Source organism: Chamaea fasciata, unplaced genomic scaffold, assembly GCF_029207755.1.
Source record: "Chamaea fasciata isolate MVZ Bird 193981 ecotype frontalis unplaced genomic scaffold, bChaFas1.0.hap1 SCAF_1, whole genome shotgun sequence".
NCBI lineage: Eukaryota > Metazoa > Chordata > Aves > Passeriformes > Sylviidae > Chamaea > Chamaea fasciata.
Window position 1 is genome coordinate 5,574,703 of NW_027094086.1, and position 19,153 is coordinate 5,593,855.

A 19,153-nucleotide genomic window follows, 5' to 3' on the forward strand; every position below is an offset into this window, starting at 1 on the left:
TGAAACTTCATAAATTATATTTTCATTCTAAAAAGAAAATCAGAAGTCAGGATCAGAAATAGAAATGAGGGAGGAAAAAGTCTGTCTCTCAGATATTTACAATACTCCTCTTGTACCCTCCTACTATGTTACTAACAGCCTCAGAAATATTAATGATTCAGTGTCTGTTACATATGAGGGAAGAAGAGATCCTTTTTATAAAACATGTGACTTACCTAAACTAACACAGCATGTCACCTGTTGGGTTACGAAACAAATCCGACCTTTGCCTTAATTCTGCTTACTCCATTCTTTCTTCCTCATTTTTCTCATGTAGGATTTTTTTCTTTTGAATTATTTGAGGTCAAACCCATGGGGACACAGAGCTCCAGCATCCATACAGGTGACCTTGATTCAAGGTCGTACTCCTGCTCTTGGCTTGTCCTTGCCTTGCCCCAGTGGGAGTTCTCTGGTTCCTTTGAAGGGATATTTTTTACTTGCAGAGGAGTCAGTGAGTTCTGCCCCTTGGTGCTAATACTACCTTTACTTAGAAAAGGCCTCATGGTTTCCTGTTTCCCAGCTTAGAGATTGTGGGTCTTTTCCATTCAACCATGCACCAGACTTCTTAATTATTTTATTTCTTAATGCACAAAGCAGTGCAAGGGACCAGAGGGACACTGTTTTACCTCTCAGCCCGTGTTTACACGTGGTACCTCCCTTGGCTGCATCTCAGCACCGTGACTTCCTTGCCTCTCTGTAGGGGGAAGCCAGGTGGGATTTCAGAATGTAGGAGATGCCACGATGTGCATGAGAACAGCTCTCACCTTTACGACTGTTGCCACAATTTGGGAGATACAGGATTGTCAAAGACAACTGAGGTTTCATTTCCAAATGGTGTCTGTTGTCTTTATTTCTAGATTTTGTGTTTTGTATACCCATGTTACATTGATTTACCAGTGTGGGAGTGAAAGATTTTGGAAAATCAATAGCAGTCTTTGGTTTGCTCTCTAATATGTGCTCCTCTGTTGAACACGCAGGGTAAAAAGGGAGAACCAGGATTCCCAGGAATCAATGGTCTCATTGGCCCTCAGGTAAGTGATGATTTCTTCGTTCTCCTATAATATGTGTAAAACCAGATTTTGTAGCAGCAGGGGACATGGAACCACATAATGCAGCATGTGTGATCTTCTTTGTACTGTATTTGAATTTCATGTTTCTCCTTTTAAGACCCAAATAATTTATCTTGTTGAGATCAAGAGATGTCTGTTTGACAGCAATTACTTTTACCTTCCGGAGTTTTTCAACATCTTTGAACCAGGACAGATGTGTTGCATGAGATTTCCCCATTGCTTGTGCTTAGAGCAGTATCATTCCAGAGGGAAATCACTGATTTTTGTTTTGTGAGGAAGGGGGGATGTCTTAAGTCAATGACCCTTTAACTTCTTCTTTTTATAGCTTTTGGCAAATTAGAGCCCCAAATTTAACATAACATCATAAGGGCAAAACAGTGTGGTTTATGTAAGGAATTGTCAGAGAGGATTTAGCTCCACCCTGGATCAGCCCCTTTGGCCCTGTGTTATAATAACCCTGACAGCTCTGACTTAGTTTCCTGCTAACTTTGCAGACAAATTCAGCAGACCTGAATCACTTAGAAGGGTCACCCCTGTAATAAGAAAAATGTCCATGGGAATGTCCTAAAGCAGGAAAGATGCAACCTCACATTGAGTTGACCACTCAGAATAGAACTGAGAATTTCATTTGTTCCCCTTTCAATAGTAAATTAGCAAACTGGACTTTGGCTTTAGGATTGTGTTTCAATAATTTCTAAAGTTTGGGGAAGAATGATGAGCTTCCATTGCTACAGCTGTTGGTGATGTATTGCAACAAGCAGCACACTGCTAGACAGCAGATACTGATTGCTCATTTATTTGCTCTGGCAATTTATGACCTTGTAACCAGGAGAAATTATCTAGAAGTGGTTTGTGTGACAAGAGTTTTGTAAAGAGTTGTTCACATGTCTGTGGAGAATGTCAGAGAGGTAATCCAAGGGCTTGAGGCTCCATGCAAGTGAAGTCACTTGTGTCCAGCAGGGAACATTGCCCTGCAAAACACCACTTAATAATGGTTTATATATTTTAAGATTTTTTTCCTTCAGTACAATATCTAATTTGCAAGTATTTCAGCAGTAGCATGCAAGAGAGTGTTTCTAAAGGATTTAAAAGATTTTAGAACCATAGAATATTCTGAGTTTGAAGGATCTCATAAGGATCATCAAGTCCAACTCCTGGCCCTGCACAGGACACCCCAAGAATCCCTTCCTATGCCTAAAAGCATACAAGAAGGCTTCTTGAATTCTTGGATCATTGAGTCCAACACTCTGCTTTTGTTGTGTTATTTTTCTTAAGTTGGTTGGTTGTTGTGTTTTGTTTTTTTTTTCTTTTCCTTCATTTTGGAGGAAGATTTTTATCCGTCTGTTATTTTTAAGATACCTTACAGTATCCATCCAAACAATGTCCCACTTACTTAGCTCAAGTTCCCTGCAAATTAAACATACATATGCATGTGTTAGCAATTTTATAAATGTATCTGTGAAAATTGCTGACACAGGATTAAGTAATTTTCCTTTTTGCACAAGCTAAATAATGTTAGCAAATTCTATGTTCATTAAAACTGCATAAAATGCTTGCCCCATCAAGGGATACTTAAATTGACTCTTCCTCCAAGCTAACTGCATAAAAGGTAAAATATTGTTCCTATTCCTGCAGTGGCACTCTGTTCTGGACATATTACTGCAGATTTCCATATTTCTCTTTAAAGAAAATGCTTACATTCACTTTGTGACAAAACTACTTTTCAGGTTAACAGCACTTTTTGTGGCATTAGATTTTTAAAGCATTTTATCAGCATTTTCTTTTCTTTTTATTATTTTTTCTTAATTAGACTATGCCCCAAAAATGCCCAGGAAGAAAAGTGGCTTTCTTATACTGTAGTTACGTGGATATTAATTCGAGTTATGTATGGAAGCCTGTGTCAGCTTGTTCCTGTGCTGTCCCCATGGTGTTGTGGGACAACTGATTTGAGTTGGGTGCACATAAACTAGATTGGGACATGAAAATAGTCTCCCTTTCCTCTGCAATTTTAAATTTATGTCTACTTTTGTTTTCTGGCCTGATTCCCCACATTGATACCTGTATGGACAAGAGGAAGGGGTTGATATAGGAGCTTTAGAGGGTTCATTGTTGCTGAAGGACACAGGAAAGATCTTCTGAAGTTATTATTGGGCTACTCTTGTGGGTCCCTTCTAGCTCAGGATTTTCTGTGATTCTGTGGTCCAGTGATGAACTGCAGCAGAGATAAGTCAGTCCAAGTCTCAAGGACCATTCAAGAGAGAATTTAAGTGTCAGACCCTGAAGCAGCATCTAGGAGACAACTTTCCTGCTAGACTGGAAATAGGTTAGCTTTGTGTCTCTTTGCACACACCAACTCAAACCAAATTATAATATAAAAATATTCTTAAATATTTATTTTCTTTCCAAATCAGCTGTGGTGGTGAACCTGTCCATCTGCTTATTTGCTTCATGTTGCCTGATCAGCACTTTTAAAAAAGAACATTTATTTTCCAGTCATCATTAAGCCATGGAATAGAAACTCTGGATATTTTTTCACCTCTTGACTTGAACAATTTTCTGGCAGCCAAGGACACAGACACCTGAACTTATAATGTGTTTATGTTATTATTTATTTTTACTATTTTAGTGTCCAGGAGCCTTAATCATAGGCCCAACTTTTATTGAAGTAGGATGTTCCAATGCAGACTGAAAAATGGGCATTTCTGTTAGGAACTTTCAGCTGAAATAGTTGGCTCAGGCACTCTGAGGTGTATCACTGAATTGCCAGGGCTGAGGTTTGGCTCCAAATGCAAGCACTTTTTGGGTTAAGAATGGGGATGCAGGTGCCTGCTCCTGTTGATGAAGATCCAGTTAATATCATCAGTGGATCCTGAAGCTCTCTTACAACAGGCACCTACAAATGGGCCACTGAGCCACTATTGAGGTTCCTCGAGCTGAGTGGATACGTCCTGGCCACCTGTGAGACAGCAAAACACATCAAAAGTCTTTGAGATTTAACGAAAAATGCCATATCTCTGCCTTGCAATACTTCTGGGCTGTTACTGAGGCTTGCCTTGTGCTAGATAACCTGGTGGTGTAAGTAAGACCTGAGAGGAAGATCAGTACAAGCTGTGCCTGTTATGGTCCTGGCTGGCAGTGATTTAATTAGTGTAGACTTGTCTGTAGGGTGTGAGCTAAAGCCCAGCTTTTCTTAAGTAATTCAGGAAATAAACGATCTCCTCTGAAACACACAGTGTCCTTAATGTCCTTTTTATAATGCAAGTTAATACTGCAAAATGTGAGAAAAGGATGTGGGCCCCAGCTGCAAAGCTCAGATTGAATTCAAACTTTGCCAGTGCTGCTTGGAATTGGAAGATACTGCTCAGAGCAATCTTTAATAAGATCTATACCTTTAAAAAAATAAATTAAAAAAGCCTTTACCTGTGAAGATTACTAATAGTGCTGAAACAAAAGACATTAAAGGAGGGTTTTTTTAGTTGTTTTTTCTCTTTTGCTGCGCTGACTCAGTAAACCAACTCCAAGCAAACACATGGAGAAATAAATCTTCCTCTGTAGACAAAAGAGATCATGTCCATAGCTTACACTAAGTGATTAAATTAAACAAACAGTGCCTTTCACTGGAAGCAGGAGACTCTCCTAGAGAGGCTTCTTTGTACAAAGTCAACTTTATTCCGTACTTTTAAAGAGCTGTAAAGACAGTTCAGAGAATTTTTTGTTGATGGAACTTTTATTTTACATTTAATGTTGGTACTCCAGTTCCAATGCAGCCTGATGAAGTGACTGGAGACTGGGTCCATGTATGAGTTATGGCACTGTCACTGATGCTGACTATAGGACATGTATTGTAGACAAGTGCTCAGACCTCTTGGCTCTTCAGGCTTTTGAATTTTAGTATTATAAGAAACAGCTTTTTTTATATGTTCTCTTACCTTTGTATTGATTTGTAAGGCAGGATGTAAGCAGAGAGAGAAACGTGCTCTAATGCAGCATTACAGAAAGTATCTCAGTAATAATTTGCATTTTAGATTGGATAGAAGGAAATATTTCTTCACTGAAAGGGTGGTCAAGCACTGGTTAAGGCTTCCCAGGGAAGTGGTAGAATCACTGTCCCTGAAGCTATTTAGAAGAGGTGGCACTTAGGGATGTGGTTTGGCAGTGGCTGTGGCAGCCCTGGGTTAATGGTTGGACTCGAGGATCTTAGAGGTCTTTTCCAACCATAATGATTTTCTGATTGTATAATTCCAATTCACAGCAGAAGTGGCTGGGACAAGAAATGAAAAGCAGATTTGAGGAGCTGATCCTGCAATCCACTCAGATGCCATGCAGGAGAAGCGGAGTGCTGGAGTAGCAAAGGACATAGTGAGACATGTAGGCTGCTCCACAAAACTGGCTGCAACAGCTCCATTTCTAATGGGAAAGGAATGTAAATAAAAAAAAAAAGACACCACAAAGCCAACAGAAGGGGTCTGTGGGGACTTTCTAAGGAGTGAAATTGTGGGGAATGTCTTTGAAGTGGAGACAAGGAGAGTGGAAGGGAAAAGACTGTCAATCCCTCAGTTATTCATTTTGCTCTCATTTTGGCAGCAGACAAAATGCTCCTGCATGTCCCTTCTTGTTTTTAAATGCAGCATACTCCATTAACAGCCCAGCCCAGAATCTGTTTTTTTATGAGTTAAGGGCTTATCTAAACCTATGTCATAGTGGAAGAGAATCCAGACAACAGCATGGAATCATACACAGAAAATATGTCCATGTAGGCTTTGCCTTCAGGTGTTTCGGAAAGCCATCAGACTTCAGTTTTCATTGTGGAATGTCATTTGTTCACCTTCCTTTAAGACTTAGTCATCCCTTCTTTCATGGAAAAGAGATTTAGGCCAAGCAGCCTACTGGTGGAGTCACAGACAAAGGTTTCTGTTCCTTCTCAAAGCCTCCTTAGGGACTACACAACCTAAATCTTAATATCTTTGCCTTTCCCAGCCCATCTTCCAGCAAGGTACACTCTGGAAGAGGAGAGCACTGGAGAGTGGATTCTGGAGGACAGACACAGCTGTGTCTCCTGTGTGAATAGTGTCAAATTTCTTTCCTGAGCACTGTCACTGCATTACATTGTCCAAGGAATGGGGCTGGATAAAACACAAGCCTGAAAAAATCCACCCTCCACAATGTTTTTAAAGATATCACATCCCAAAACACACATTCCTCTACAGAATATTTAGATTTAGGTTTTAATGAATATTTGAAATACTTTTGTTTCAGAACAACAGTTGGAAAATATTCTGGTCTAAACATTTTAATAAAAAAGTTCTGTGTTTTGCATTTGTTTTCCAAAGTGAGTTTGTGTAGATCTGTTTTAAAATCAAGTTTTCATGTATAAGTTTTTGCTTCAACACATACAAAGCACATGTCAGAGTGTTTACCTGCTGGAAGAAAAATACACTCTGTGATTATTTGCTTCTGGTCCAGGGTTTTAACAGGACAACACTGTGGTTTGGATTTGGGATAGGGACTCTCATCTCTAGAATTCATCAAATAATCTTTGAAAAAGGTGGTTGTGTAAATCAGGTGCTTTAATCTGGATTAATTTAAAATGGAAGTGAAGAAAACAGATGGTGTGAGATTTTTGGGGGTAAACATTACACATAGTCCTGCTGCTATAGTTTTATGGTGTGTTTTTTAAAACATAAATAGATTCTATCAGTTTGGTGAATTCTAATATTTAAAAAGAAATATTACTTGCTCTGAATTATACTCAGAAGTCAGGAGAAGGGCTACAGTACAAGATGTTGCTATACAAATGAAACAGAAATTCTCTGCCCAGTGGCAAAAGGGAGTGCTCTATGAAGGATATTTATGATGCATTTCTGTCATTTTCACTTTGCCCCATCACTTGGTGTAGCCCAGGCTGTAGAAACCAGAAAACGCAGTAGGACAGTTGATGTACTGCTGTGTGCAATCAGCTGGAGCAGGCTGCCAGCACCCTGTGCATCTCCAAGGGATACTGCTGGCCATTCCATAAAACTGTTCTTTCTGTGTCCACCTCAGAGAAGATTTTATCAGAAGATCTTCCCATTATTGGATGTAGCATTTGTTGGTACAACACATGATGAGGCTATCTGTAAACCAATTTGGGCATGATATCTTGGGTAATTACCTCTTGGAGGACAATGAAATTGAATTATTGGTGGCAATTTAGGAAAAGGATGAGTGGGATTCAATTTCAGGACTTAGGGTTGCATAAGGCTATTGTGGTCTAGCATATGGAAAATTTAAGAGAGTAATTAGAATTTGTCTTGGATAGTGAGAATACCAAGGGTTACTGGGAGAAAGAGTTGGGAGGAGGAGGATGTCGCACTTCACATTTTAGGGATTACACTGGCTGCTGGCAGATGCTGGAGTAAGGCTTTGCTTTTAGATCTGATTGACCTCTGCCAATTCACTATGTGGGGTAACACACCATGCCTGGGATTGCTTGGGCTGAAGCTGGGTCCTGACTGGGGTTTTTCACCTCCTGATAGGAGTTCCCTGTTTTATGGCTAGGAAGGATGTGTGTTTCCTGGTAGAAGACAGTTCACTTACTGACAGAGAGAGAACAAAATTAAATTATTAGGAAGGAACTGATGGAATTATCAAGGAAAGCCTGAAAAGGTAAATTTACACACAGTCCAATGTGAATCACTTTGTAATTTTTCTAGTTTTACCTTCTTTCCCAGTACTCCCCCCATTCTTCATGGAAGTCCTTTCTTGGAGCCCACACCTTCTGTAGGACCTCTCAGCAATGCCTTGTAGAGGTAGAGTAGGGCCAAACAGAATTTCCATGTCCTTGGCATCTGTTTGCTCCATCCAGCTGTGTCTGCACACAGTTGTGTCCGTGTGTAATATTTTCTCTTGTGCTGAACTTATTTGGACTGTTGAGTCTTTTCATGTGAAGCCTTTTTCAGTGAAGGATGGTCTTGACCAAGTGTCTCCTAATGGGTGTAGAATCTTTAACTGTGGGATCCAGCTGCAGGACTCCCCAGGAATTAAGTCATCATCATCAGTACATCTGAAGGCACATCTTTTTGGGGATGTTTTCCTGCGTTCACATTTGAGGCACTTTACAAGCGAGAGTGTTGTTAACAGGATAACTGCATGTCTGGTCTGAGTTGCAATGAGAAAAGTGCAGCTACAGGATCCTTTTCTGGTCTCTTTGCCCCATCTATTGGTGAGAGACTGTCTTACCTCCCGGCTGAAGTTTGCAGATGTATTTTATAAGATCACTTATCTGCCGTCTCTGCCAAACCATGCCTCAAATAGATCTTTCTTGTAACTTTTTTACACCGTTTTCTTCTCATCATCTATATTTTTCATTAAAAATAAATGCTAATATTAATCTATGATTTGTAATACTTTAATATTTAATGATTACAGGGAAAATGCTGTCTGACCATTTTCTGTCTTGTATCAGTTGCTCAGTTTAAAACCTTTACAGAGGTTTTGGGTGGGGTGGTTTTTTGTTTTGTTAAGTAAAATCACACTAGAACTCCCCTGATGCTGAAAACTGAAAATTAATGACATTGTCATGTTAGAAGGACAGAAAGGGGCAGCCAGGGTAAAATTTCAGCTCAGTCATATATCCATTTCTCACACTGTTTTCTTAGCTCCTGATCAAAAAAATACATGAACACATTTCATTCTGAGCATAGAAGAAATCCTGTCTTGTCTACAGGGGAAGCTGGCAATAACAAACACCTTTGTATCTCAAGCAACATACTAAGATTTGTCAAGGCTGGAAACAAGTCTCTCATAGGAAGCCAAATTTAACAATTTGCTTGATGCATAAAAATAAATCCCTCTTTAAATCAAGTGGCTGTTGAGAGAATGTTTCTCCTAAGAGTAACAGCTGTTGCAGGAATGTGTTCATCAAACTATGAGTTTGTGAGGATTTTTTACTACCTACCAGGTGGATGTCAAGCAACAAAATGGTGGCACATTTTGTTTTAAAACACTTGAACCATTGCAGCATTTCTCTGTACCCTTGGGTTCATATTTTTAACCCCACCCTCCCGAAAAAGCAAGCTCAAACCGCAAGCCTGTTCCATTCATTAGTTGCTTTCAGCAAATTTTTTTTGCAGAAGTAAACTATTCACTATGAAACAACATGAATCAAAGTTAACTTTGACTGGATGCTCCAAGGAATCCCACTGATCAAGCTTTGTGTTGTAGGTTACCACTGATGGCCTTCAACTCCTCCTTCTCTTGTACTGGAGTGGAGGGTGGAGCTCTCCTTGTAGCAATGGTAGCAGTGGCATAAGCAGAAGTAATTAATGTTCTACCTGTATTCACGGCCCCTTGGTTTGGCATCTTGCACTTTTTGGGTAGAAGTTGAGCAAATAAAGCTCAGTGCTTTTCCCTGTTTCCTACAGGGCCCCTATTACACAGGGGAGAACCTGAGGCTTTCAGCTGCTGCCAGAGAATTTGATAAATTTGCTTTGTTTCCTCTCTTGCAGGGACCTCCAGGGCCCCCAGGCATTGCTGGACCCCCAGGACCACCTGGGCCACCGGTAAGAAAGCTTTAGGGGGTTTTATTTGATATCAAGGACAAGAAATAAACAGCTGGAGAAAATTTTAGGTCATGGCTTTCAGAGGGAACAGAGTTAAGACCTCTGGCAATATGTGTTTTCTCTTATACTTTCTCTACTGCAAAGCTACAGCTGGTCCTGGAGCACAGCTTCTCCCTGCTGAACCTTGGAACCACATTGATGCTTCCTGGGGATAATTTAATGTCTCCAGGGCTCCCCATGGCAGTGACCTGACTGCAGTGGAAGAGAAAACTGCACTTCAATTGAAAGCAGCAATCTCCAGTGAGATTCCTGCAAAGAACAGAAATATTGATTTATTTTTTCTCCTGATTTCATTTCCCAGGGACTTCCAGGAGAGATTGGAGTTTCTGGTAAAACTGGACCACCTGGACCAGCTGTAAGTGTTGAGGAAGTGTTTCACTCACCTCAAAGCTCTCCACTACTTCAGACAGTTTAATTCTTAAGTTTGCTTTGTTTCCCACGTCTTATCTGCAAACAAGGTTTTGACATGGGTTCCAATACTGTCACTTTGAATCCAGAAATTAATCTCAGATACCTTCTGTAAATAAGAATTTTACCAGGTACAGCCCCACTATTCCTATGAAATTGGATCATGGTATTTTCTTTATCTGATACCTTTCAAAATTACTTTTGCATTTGACACAATATTGTTTTTCTAAACCTGGAATTTTGTGAATTAGGCCAAATAATTCATGATTAAAATCTCAAATTTAGCAGAGTTTAGCAATTTCTCTGGTTCTCAAGTCATAAAAGCTGAATTAATAAATACTATATTAGTATATAAAATAATATTAGTACAGAATTGCCACCTACAGCCTATAGTGTGTGTGGATTGACTGACACTTGGAAAAGGGAAGAAAACCTTTTCTCACCATTTTAAATGCATTACAGGAAGTAATTTTAATTCTTATCTTGCTGAACCACTCTGTCATTATGTGCTATATAATTTAATTTTAGGTGTCTATCTAATGTATAAGAAATTAATAAGATTAAAAAGGAGAAATAAATGTAAAAAAAGTATTTATATATACAGATAATAGGGACTTATAGAGAATAAATTAAAATGTAAATAAGATACATAAAAAGATTTAAAGATCCTCAGTACATAAAAGCTCTATACTGGAGTTTCTCTGTAACAATGCTGACATCCAGTGGTTATTCACTAAAACTGGGATACTGGAAGAAAGGGCAGAGCAAATATGTACAGTGTGAGAATTTTTGTGTTTTTTGAGACACAGTAGGAAAAAATCAAACCAAAGTGGATGAGGGGGCTCTTCTTTTCTTAAATATAGGTGGGTGGCAGAAGGGATGAACTGAGCATGCTTATTCTGAGTTTTCTGTTAACAATTTAAAGAACTGGCACTTAGAGCTTATGTTTTCCTCTTCTTTAGGGGCTGCCTGGCAAAGATGGACTCAATGGGCTTCCAGGGCTTCCAGGTCAAAAGGCAAGTGACACCACAGACACTGAGATTAAGCTGTTTACCTGGGCAGAATCATTGGGGCGTGCAAGCAAGGGAAGCAGAAAAAACACAACTGAGCATTGCAAACAGTCAGGAAATCCAGTGACTCTGGCAAGTCAAGGCATATATCCAAGGCACAAAGAAGAACAAAGAAGTGTAGCAGGCTCCAAAGATGTTCCTTTCTTTCCTCCCTGAAGGGCTGGAAAGAAGAGATGCCATCCCCCTGAGCCTTCTCTAGGTCTGTGTGGAAGAAAGTTGGTTCTTTTTTATTTCCTCCTTCTTATGCCCCATTTGAAAGCTTCTCCATATTATGGCTTGGGGAGTTGTCCCCTCCATTGTCTCTACATTAGGAGAAGGGGGATAGTAAATTAGAGACAGGAGACACTTGACTTCTCATCCCCCTACAAATGAGGGTCAAAGAAATGTACCATGTTATGACTACAAAGGCCAAACTAGGTTTTGATGATTGTATTAAAGATGATTGTATTAAAGAAAAGAGCTCTTAACCATCCATTGCCTTGGATGGCATTGGCAGAAGTTTCCGTACTTCTGATACTTGTTCCCAGGTATAGCAGAGTCCCCAGCTCCCATTTATTGATTAATAAAGGTGAGGAATTTGCAGCCCATAACATACCTCTGATGTTAAATAAACTTTGGATTTTATGTACACATCTGTGTAGTACTTACTGCACTTCCTAGCTTTGTAGCCACATTCAACCACTGCAGCCTCTGCTGTCTATGCTGACACCACCCACACTGGAAGATCAGTTTTAAAGTATTTAAATAATGGATCCAGTGACCAAGGCCCCAGTCCCAAGATTTTATGTTTTTTTAAAACACTTTCTAACTTTCTAAACACATACAGTTTGAATAAACTGAATGGAGGGGTTTTTTTCCCAGATAATTCACTATGGACATACTTAATGTAACAGTGATTGTGTTTTTCCAGAAATTCTCCAGTAGGGTGCTGCAGATGTGATTGCAAGTGGCACTAGGATGGAAAAACATTCCAGGAAGCGTATTCTCATAAGGCTCCATTTACACCCTCAAGCTGATCCTGAGGAGCCGAATTAAAATATTCCTCACCATTGACTGCAAATGTGCTGCACAAACACCAAGAGAGTTTGTTTATTGACCTCTTGTGTTTCCTGCAGGGAGAACGGGGGGAAAAGGGTGAGGAAGGTTTTCCTGGAAAAGCTGGCCCTAAGGTAAGAGACTGTATTTCATAGTCTGCTGTGTCCACTGAGTCAACCAAGGTGTGATTTTGGAAGGTCTGATACTGAAGTCAGGAGAATAAGATTCCTCTGAAGTTGGAGACATAAGGTGATGAGTGGATGGGGTTCACTGACTTTCGTAGTGTTCCAAAATACTAACCCTTGTTTGATGCTCCTCTCTCAAGCCTGTGTGAGAGAGATCTCACCTGGACCTTGTGTTGGTTCCCTGCAGTCTGCATTCCCAAGCCATCAAAAAAGCAATTTCAGAGCCTTGTGGGACGTAGGTAGAACAGCATGGACCAGAAGGGTCCACATTTTGCTAATGAGAAAGTGTTCTTACCAAAGGGTCAAGTCATTACAATGTTATAGATTTGCTTTTGTTTTTCCAGGGTGAACCAGGGAGCCGTGGCCAACCTGGTGAGCAGGTGAGCAGGAAAAACAGCCTTAACAGCAAATTCTACCTGTCAAAATAATAGCAAGTGACCACATGAGATAACAAAGCCATTTGCCAATGACAAGATCTGTGCCTGTCCTTTGCATCTGTGACTGAAGGTGCAACAGTTGTATGGATGAGACTTGTGGTTGATCTTAGAGGTCTTTTCCAACCTTAATGATTCTCTGGTTGACAGAATAAAGCTACAAGTCTGAGGCACAAATTGAGGTTTATTGAGATAAGGCACTCATTAAGTTAATAACAATTACCCCACCCTGTGAGTCTAGACTGTACTGCTGCTATTCCAAAAGTCCTTATAATATGCCTGATAGATATCACTCAGTTTCCAGGGAAGTTTCCTTACCTGGTGTCCCAGGAAAAGGGGAAATCACCACAGCATGGGCAAATGATTCCTCAGGAGTGTTTTCATCAGGCTCCAAGAGAGGAGTGGTTTCTGTATCCTTCTTTGAGGTCACTTCACTGTAGCTGGGCAAGCAAACTGCCAGGCTTGAAGTTTCCGGACAGGCTTGGTCCAAGTGGAGCAAAGGGCCAGGCCCCAACCAGAACACTGTCCCTTGATCTGAATCATCTCCTCACACAGGGCTGGTTTGAATTTTAACACCACCTTCCAAGACACTTGCTCCTCTCTCCACAATGTGAAGTTCTCCCCATGTTTCATAAATGTTCTCTTTCCTGTCATAAGTTGAATAGTGCTGTCCCTGAGAGGATTTAATATATCCTCTGGATTTTGACAGTAAGTTGCTAATAGCAGGTATATGAATGCTGTTTCTTCATTCAGTTATACACCATCCTCCAGAGACCATTCTATACTACATTTCCTGTGGTTATAGAGAACATCATGTTGGCCTATGTCAGATATTTTACTAGAATCAAGATACATCAGAAAAATGCTTTCTTTTTGTCTGCTTAATTTTTATGTCTAGGGAGGGAACTGAATGGGTTTGATATGACTAGTTTTTAACAAATCCACTTTGGCTGTTTTGTATTATCTTTCTGTCCTTGAACTCATACAAACTCACTGGTATTTTGCTTCAGGACCTTTTCAGAGTCCAAATTTACACCATGCTTTTATTTTCCCTCTAAATTCTCCTCTGTCTCCTTCAATGTTAGATGCTCCGATTGTTCTCTGAATCTCTGGGATCACTGAGATCTCACTGTTATTTTCATTCCTGGAAGTGCCCAAGGCCAGATTGGTGTATCATTGAGCAACCTGGTTGAGGGGAAGGTGTCCCTGTCCATGGTAGGGGGCAGGAACTAAAAGATCTTTGGGGTCCCTTCCAACCCAAACTGTTCTATGATTCCATGATACCCAGGATCTCACAGTGGCTCTGAGAAAGCACCACTCCATCTGTCACCAAATGCCGCTTTCTTTAAAATTCTCCCAACATCACCTGAATGTTCTTAGTCATCCTCAGTTATCACAGCATCTTGTTCCTCACCTGATTTTGTCTACAGGCCTTTTGCACCTCTACCATGGTAATCTTTTGTTCTCCCTATACTTAAGATAATCTCTTTAGAGCAGGGATTACCTTTTCTTAGTTCACTATTTGCACAAGACTTAGTGAATTTGGGTCCTGTCCATGACTGATCTCTTTTGTGATACTGCACTATAAATTCAGATAGAAAAGAATTATAAATAGGAAACCACATGGTTATTTTCAGATTACAAACTGGGTCAACTGGGAGCTAAATTTGAGAATACTTGATACATTTAGGAGAAACCACATGACACAGAGATCATAGTTACTCCAATAAGAAGTACTATAAAGCAGAAACTCAAAGATAATGTTCAAATAGAAACAAATCCAAATGTGCAGTGGGGCACTCAGATAATTCTAGATCTGTTCATCAGGTGACATCTGTACCATTCAGATTAATACATTGCAGTTTTTGCACTTTCAGACTACACCAGATCAATAAAGGTGAAAATAAAAGTCAGATTTTTTTTCTTTTTCTGCTTTCATTTGCTTTCTTGGTCCTGCCTACAGAGCAGCATGAGGGAAATTCATCCTAAATTCTGTGGTATCAGTCAACAGCCAAAAAACACAGAAGTCTTAATTGTTGTTTCAAGTAATGGTTTAAAAAACCCTAAGCAATTATTTGATAATCAAACTAATCTCATTCTCTCTCAATAAACTACATCTACATTCAATCTCATGAGAAAACTCAGGCAGGGTCTATCTTACAGCATTCAAATTTCACACACTTTTATCTTATTTTCAGGGCGAAGCAGGTTTTCCTGGTCCTAGGGGCTTACCTGGACTGAGGGGAGAAAAAGGAGACCGGGTGAGTGACTTTGAGCCACAAATTTATCTTCTTTTGGCCATTTAGCATCAGGACTTACCTTAAGTGTCCTTAGATGATGTTGTCCCTTAGTGTGATGGCTGTGGTGAGCAGCTGATTGGCAACCAGCAAGGTTACCAAGTACCCGAAGAGGTATTCCCTGCCTAGTGACTGTTCCCAATTGACACAGAGGTGCTAATGAACAGTGTCTATCCTAAATGTGAAGAGTGATGCCATACTGCTTGTGAGGCAGAAGAAAAGGTTAGGGCTCTAGAGGTTAGACTGCACTTTAGAACTCCCTTTCAGAATTACTTGCCTGATTTAAGGACATTTAAAATTCTTGAGAGGAACAAAAAATTTTTTAATCTGCCTTGTCTCTGAGCCCTGGAAAAGGCTGCACATGGCTGAATTATTTTCTGATGGCTTAACTTCTACACAAGTCCTGGTGTCTACTGCTTCCTCTGGGGAGATGCAGAACTCTGGAGACATCTTCATACCAGGAAATATTTGGGCCAGGGGCCTGACAGTAAATTTAGCCACATAAGTGAGGTCTGTAATCCTGATAACAGGTGACAGGCATGAACGTAATCAAGAAGGATCTAAAATCAACTGAGGATTTTCCATGCAGTTTGCTATATTATTTGGCTTGTAGAGCACAGGATACAGAATATATTCATGCAGGGGTTTGAAACTAAATGGTCTTTAAGGTACTTTCCAACCCAAACCAAAAATAGTAATATGAATATTCAGTCTGGGTCTTAACGGCTGTTTTGCTGCCTCTCTTTTCCAATTGGAAAAAAACCTTCTGCTTTTTTATAAGTGCATCAGGCAGTAGGATCTTCTGCAAGCAAGTTATTTTAGGATTGGTGCTTTCCTTTCTGTGAAGTCAATTGATATTCATTGGGTTTGAAAATATAGCGGATTTTTGAAGCCATCTTCAAAATGTTACATTGTTAATTGCTTGCACTACATCTTGGAAGACAGGTAAGATAACTGAGAGTGTAAAATATTTTAGTGAGTCTGATGCATTCAAATCAAAATGTGCATATTTCTTGCTTTCCTTTCCCTGCTTTTAGGGAGAAAAAGGAAGAGACGGTCTCCCAGCAATGAAAGGTGAAAGAGGAGAAAAGGTAAGTCATGAAATCACCATGATCTTTCTTAGACATAAGAGGAAAACAGTCAAAGGGACAGAGAGAAGTGATAGAGGAGGCTATCTGAGGAAGACTAGAAAATTTGGAACACTTCTAGTTGAACTTTTCATAGAAGCAGCAGAAATTGCTGTGTGTGGGATGGAGACAATAATTTATTGAGCAATGAAATCTGATGAAATTAAGGACAATTTCATTAATTCAAGGAAAGTTTCCTTCGTTTCTTCTTTTTTTTAAAAAATTATTTTATTTTGTTGAAATTTTATCATTTTTTCAGTTTTATAATTGGCTGATATAAATGAGCTTGGAACTAAAATCTAAAACACTTTCTGTGCTTGTCTGTGGGGAATAGAACAATAACTTAAGGAACAGTCTAGACTTCTGCCATCACATCGCCATTAATTTTAGTGAAAGTGAGAGGAGACAAAGGTAATGTCCACCAAAATTTGCATTCAACCCTTGTGAACATGAAGGTGAAGAAGAAGCACTGACCTTGCTGATTCTAGTGGGTGTGTAGTGGAAAAAACTGTCCTCGTTACAGAGGCAGTACCATTCAGGATGTGGGTTCTTCCATCAGTCCTCAGTGACTTTCACCACCTATAGAGGTGGGAATTCTTTCATGGGTGGTTCCACTGACATCAGTGAGGCACCTGAACCTCTTGTACCTGGGAGGTTAACAAGTGTTATTGGTAGTTCTTGGCTTCCAAGTGTCAGGGGACAGATGTTTTTGGAACACAGCTCACAGGAAGATCAATGCCAGTGCTCAGGAGATCCTCCAGCAACAGTGAAGTTTTAACTCAAAATTAGGGGAGAACTGGATTTAGCAACTGAAATATTTGATGAAAACAGATATATTTTTTTAATTAGTGAAAGAAGTTCAGCTAAAACATGTTTTGCAATCAAGACTTTTGGTCAACTTTAATTTAAAAAGCAAATTAAACTCCATATGCTAAACTGGATGGGGCAACTTTAGAAATTCACCAACCTGTGAAGTCAGGTCAGTGGTAAAATCATAGGGGGATGAAGACAAGAGAATGAGAATCCTGCATGCAACAAAGCAAGGACAGCAAAAATTCTGTCCAGAAGTGTCACTGAGGTGGGGGATTGAGTCACATCTCAGCTGGTAGTGCTGCATCTTCTAAATTATAATGTTGAGTTTTATTTGGGAATATTTTTATGTACTTGGTTATGTTTTTTTCCTCTCTCCAGGGTGACACAGGTTCCCCTGGACCCCCAGGCTTACCTGGAACAGTAAGTAAGATTGTATTTGGTGCTGTAACAATATTCAAAGCATCACTACACTTCCTCCACATAAATTCCTCAGAAACAATTTTCAACTTTCTTACTTCTCTGCAGAAACTTTGGGACCTATTTACTCTAATATTATCTCCTTTTGTTTCAGAGAAGTAATATCAAGGTTTATTTGGTTGTGGTTGGTTGTTTTTTTTTTTTGTGTTTTTTTTTTTTTTTTTTTTTGGTGAGGTTGTACCTTCCTCTGCCTCTTTGCAAAAGCAGACCAAAAATACATAAGTTTATTGCTTTCAAAATGAAGATGCAAAGTTACTTTGGGAAGCCTGAGTATAATTACCATGAAGTTCACTGGTGATTAAATCAGCACCCACTGAATGTAAATATACAAACCTCTAAGAAAACCTGAGCAAGGAGCTTGGAATAAGCACCATCATTGCAACTGGAGGACTTGCACCAGTCACAGATCCTCCAAGACATCCAAGGCACACATCCTCTCATCAGTTTTGCTCACCACAGCTGGAAACAGCTGCCTCATTCACAGATTATGGAGAAAATTTGAGTTAAGGTTTGTTGATGAAAATCGAGTGCCTAAAGACCTTGATGCAGCAATGAAGAAGGTGTTGTAGTTTATTCCCTGCCATTAATTGGGCCTCAGTCTATGCCAGAGCCCTTCATGGTGCTTTGTGCAGAAAGACTCCGCATGTATCAGACAAGAATGACCCAGTCACAACACCAAAGATGAATCTGTGTTAGTAAAGGCAGAGAAGGCAGCTACAAACAAAATACAACATGGCTGCACATGGAGAAGATGTGCGCCACTGCTCAAGCCTCCTGTGTTTGCGGGGACAAATATTTTCTATTTGTCATGGTTTAGGAATGGTATTCTCCAATTTAGCATCCCTGACTCCCCGCAAGACGCCAAAACCATCTTCTAGTCACGCACTTCCCCTCCTCCTTTCTTCCACCCATGTGTGGCCAGAGAGGAGACCTGGAGGCACAAAGGGCAAAGACTGTGGGCTGGGATAAGAACAAATTATGGAAACATCAATAAAATAAGAAAGCAAATAATAACAGCAACAATATTAATAACAAAAGAGGGACTGACGAGCTTGACCTGACTGCAACCGTGCCACCCAGAACACTCTCTCCAGTCAGGACCAGTGTTATCCCACTGCTACATCTGCCTCACTCTCTCCAGCAGAAAGGAACATCCATCCCTTCTCCAAAGTGAGAGGAAGAACCTCTTTTTTCCACCCCTGGAAATGGCATGAGATGGCATTGAATAACACAATGTCTTGGCAATGTCCCCTCCCACTGATCTAGACTGGAACCAGGGCACTGTTTCAGCTGTAAGAAGTAGATAATGCTTTTGACATGTCTTCATGTCATCAAAGTCTATTTTTGCCTTCAAAATTTTATCAGCTTTGAGAAAAGATGTCTCTTTCTACAAAACTTTATAATTTCCTTTTGTGGCTACTCCTTCAGGATTACTACATATTCCCATTGAGATGTCATGTACATGGTACAGAACAGAGGGAGAACCAACCAAGCTCAATCATGGTATCAGGAAATTTAATAATACAGGAGATGGCTCCAAATGGAAAAGTGAGATGGAGATTGCTAGCAGTAAAATAGCTATAAAGTTTAAAGATTGA

The 19,153-nt window shown here is 39.9% G+C and overlaps 1 protein-coding gene across 1 annotated transcript in view; it reads left to right on the top strand.

The window, feature by feature from the left end:
* COL22A1 (collagen type XXII alpha 1 chain) overlaps positions 1 to 19,153 on the top strand; it is a 201,780-nt gene that overhangs the window by 123,039 nt on the left and 59,588 nt on the right. The window contains exons 24-32 of the mRNA XM_066203455.1: positions 1,017 to 1,070; positions 9,596 to 9,649; positions 10,011 to 10,064; positions 11,080 to 11,133; positions 12,303 to 12,356; positions 12,752 to 12,787; positions 15,040 to 15,102; positions 16,176 to 16,229; positions 17,457 to 17,498. Coding sequence (XP_066059552.1) covers positions 1,017 to 1,070; positions 9,596 to 9,649; positions 10,011 to 10,064; positions 11,080 to 11,133; positions 12,303 to 12,356; positions 12,752 to 12,787; positions 15,040 to 15,102; positions 16,176 to 16,229; positions 17,457 to 17,498 — 465 coding nt within the window. The remainder of the gene's footprint in view (positions 1 to 1,016; positions 1,071 to 9,595; positions 9,650 to 10,010; positions 10,065 to 11,079; positions 11,134 to 12,302; positions 12,357 to 12,751; positions 12,788 to 15,039; positions 15,103 to 16,175; positions 16,230 to 17,456; positions 17,499 to 19,153) is intronic.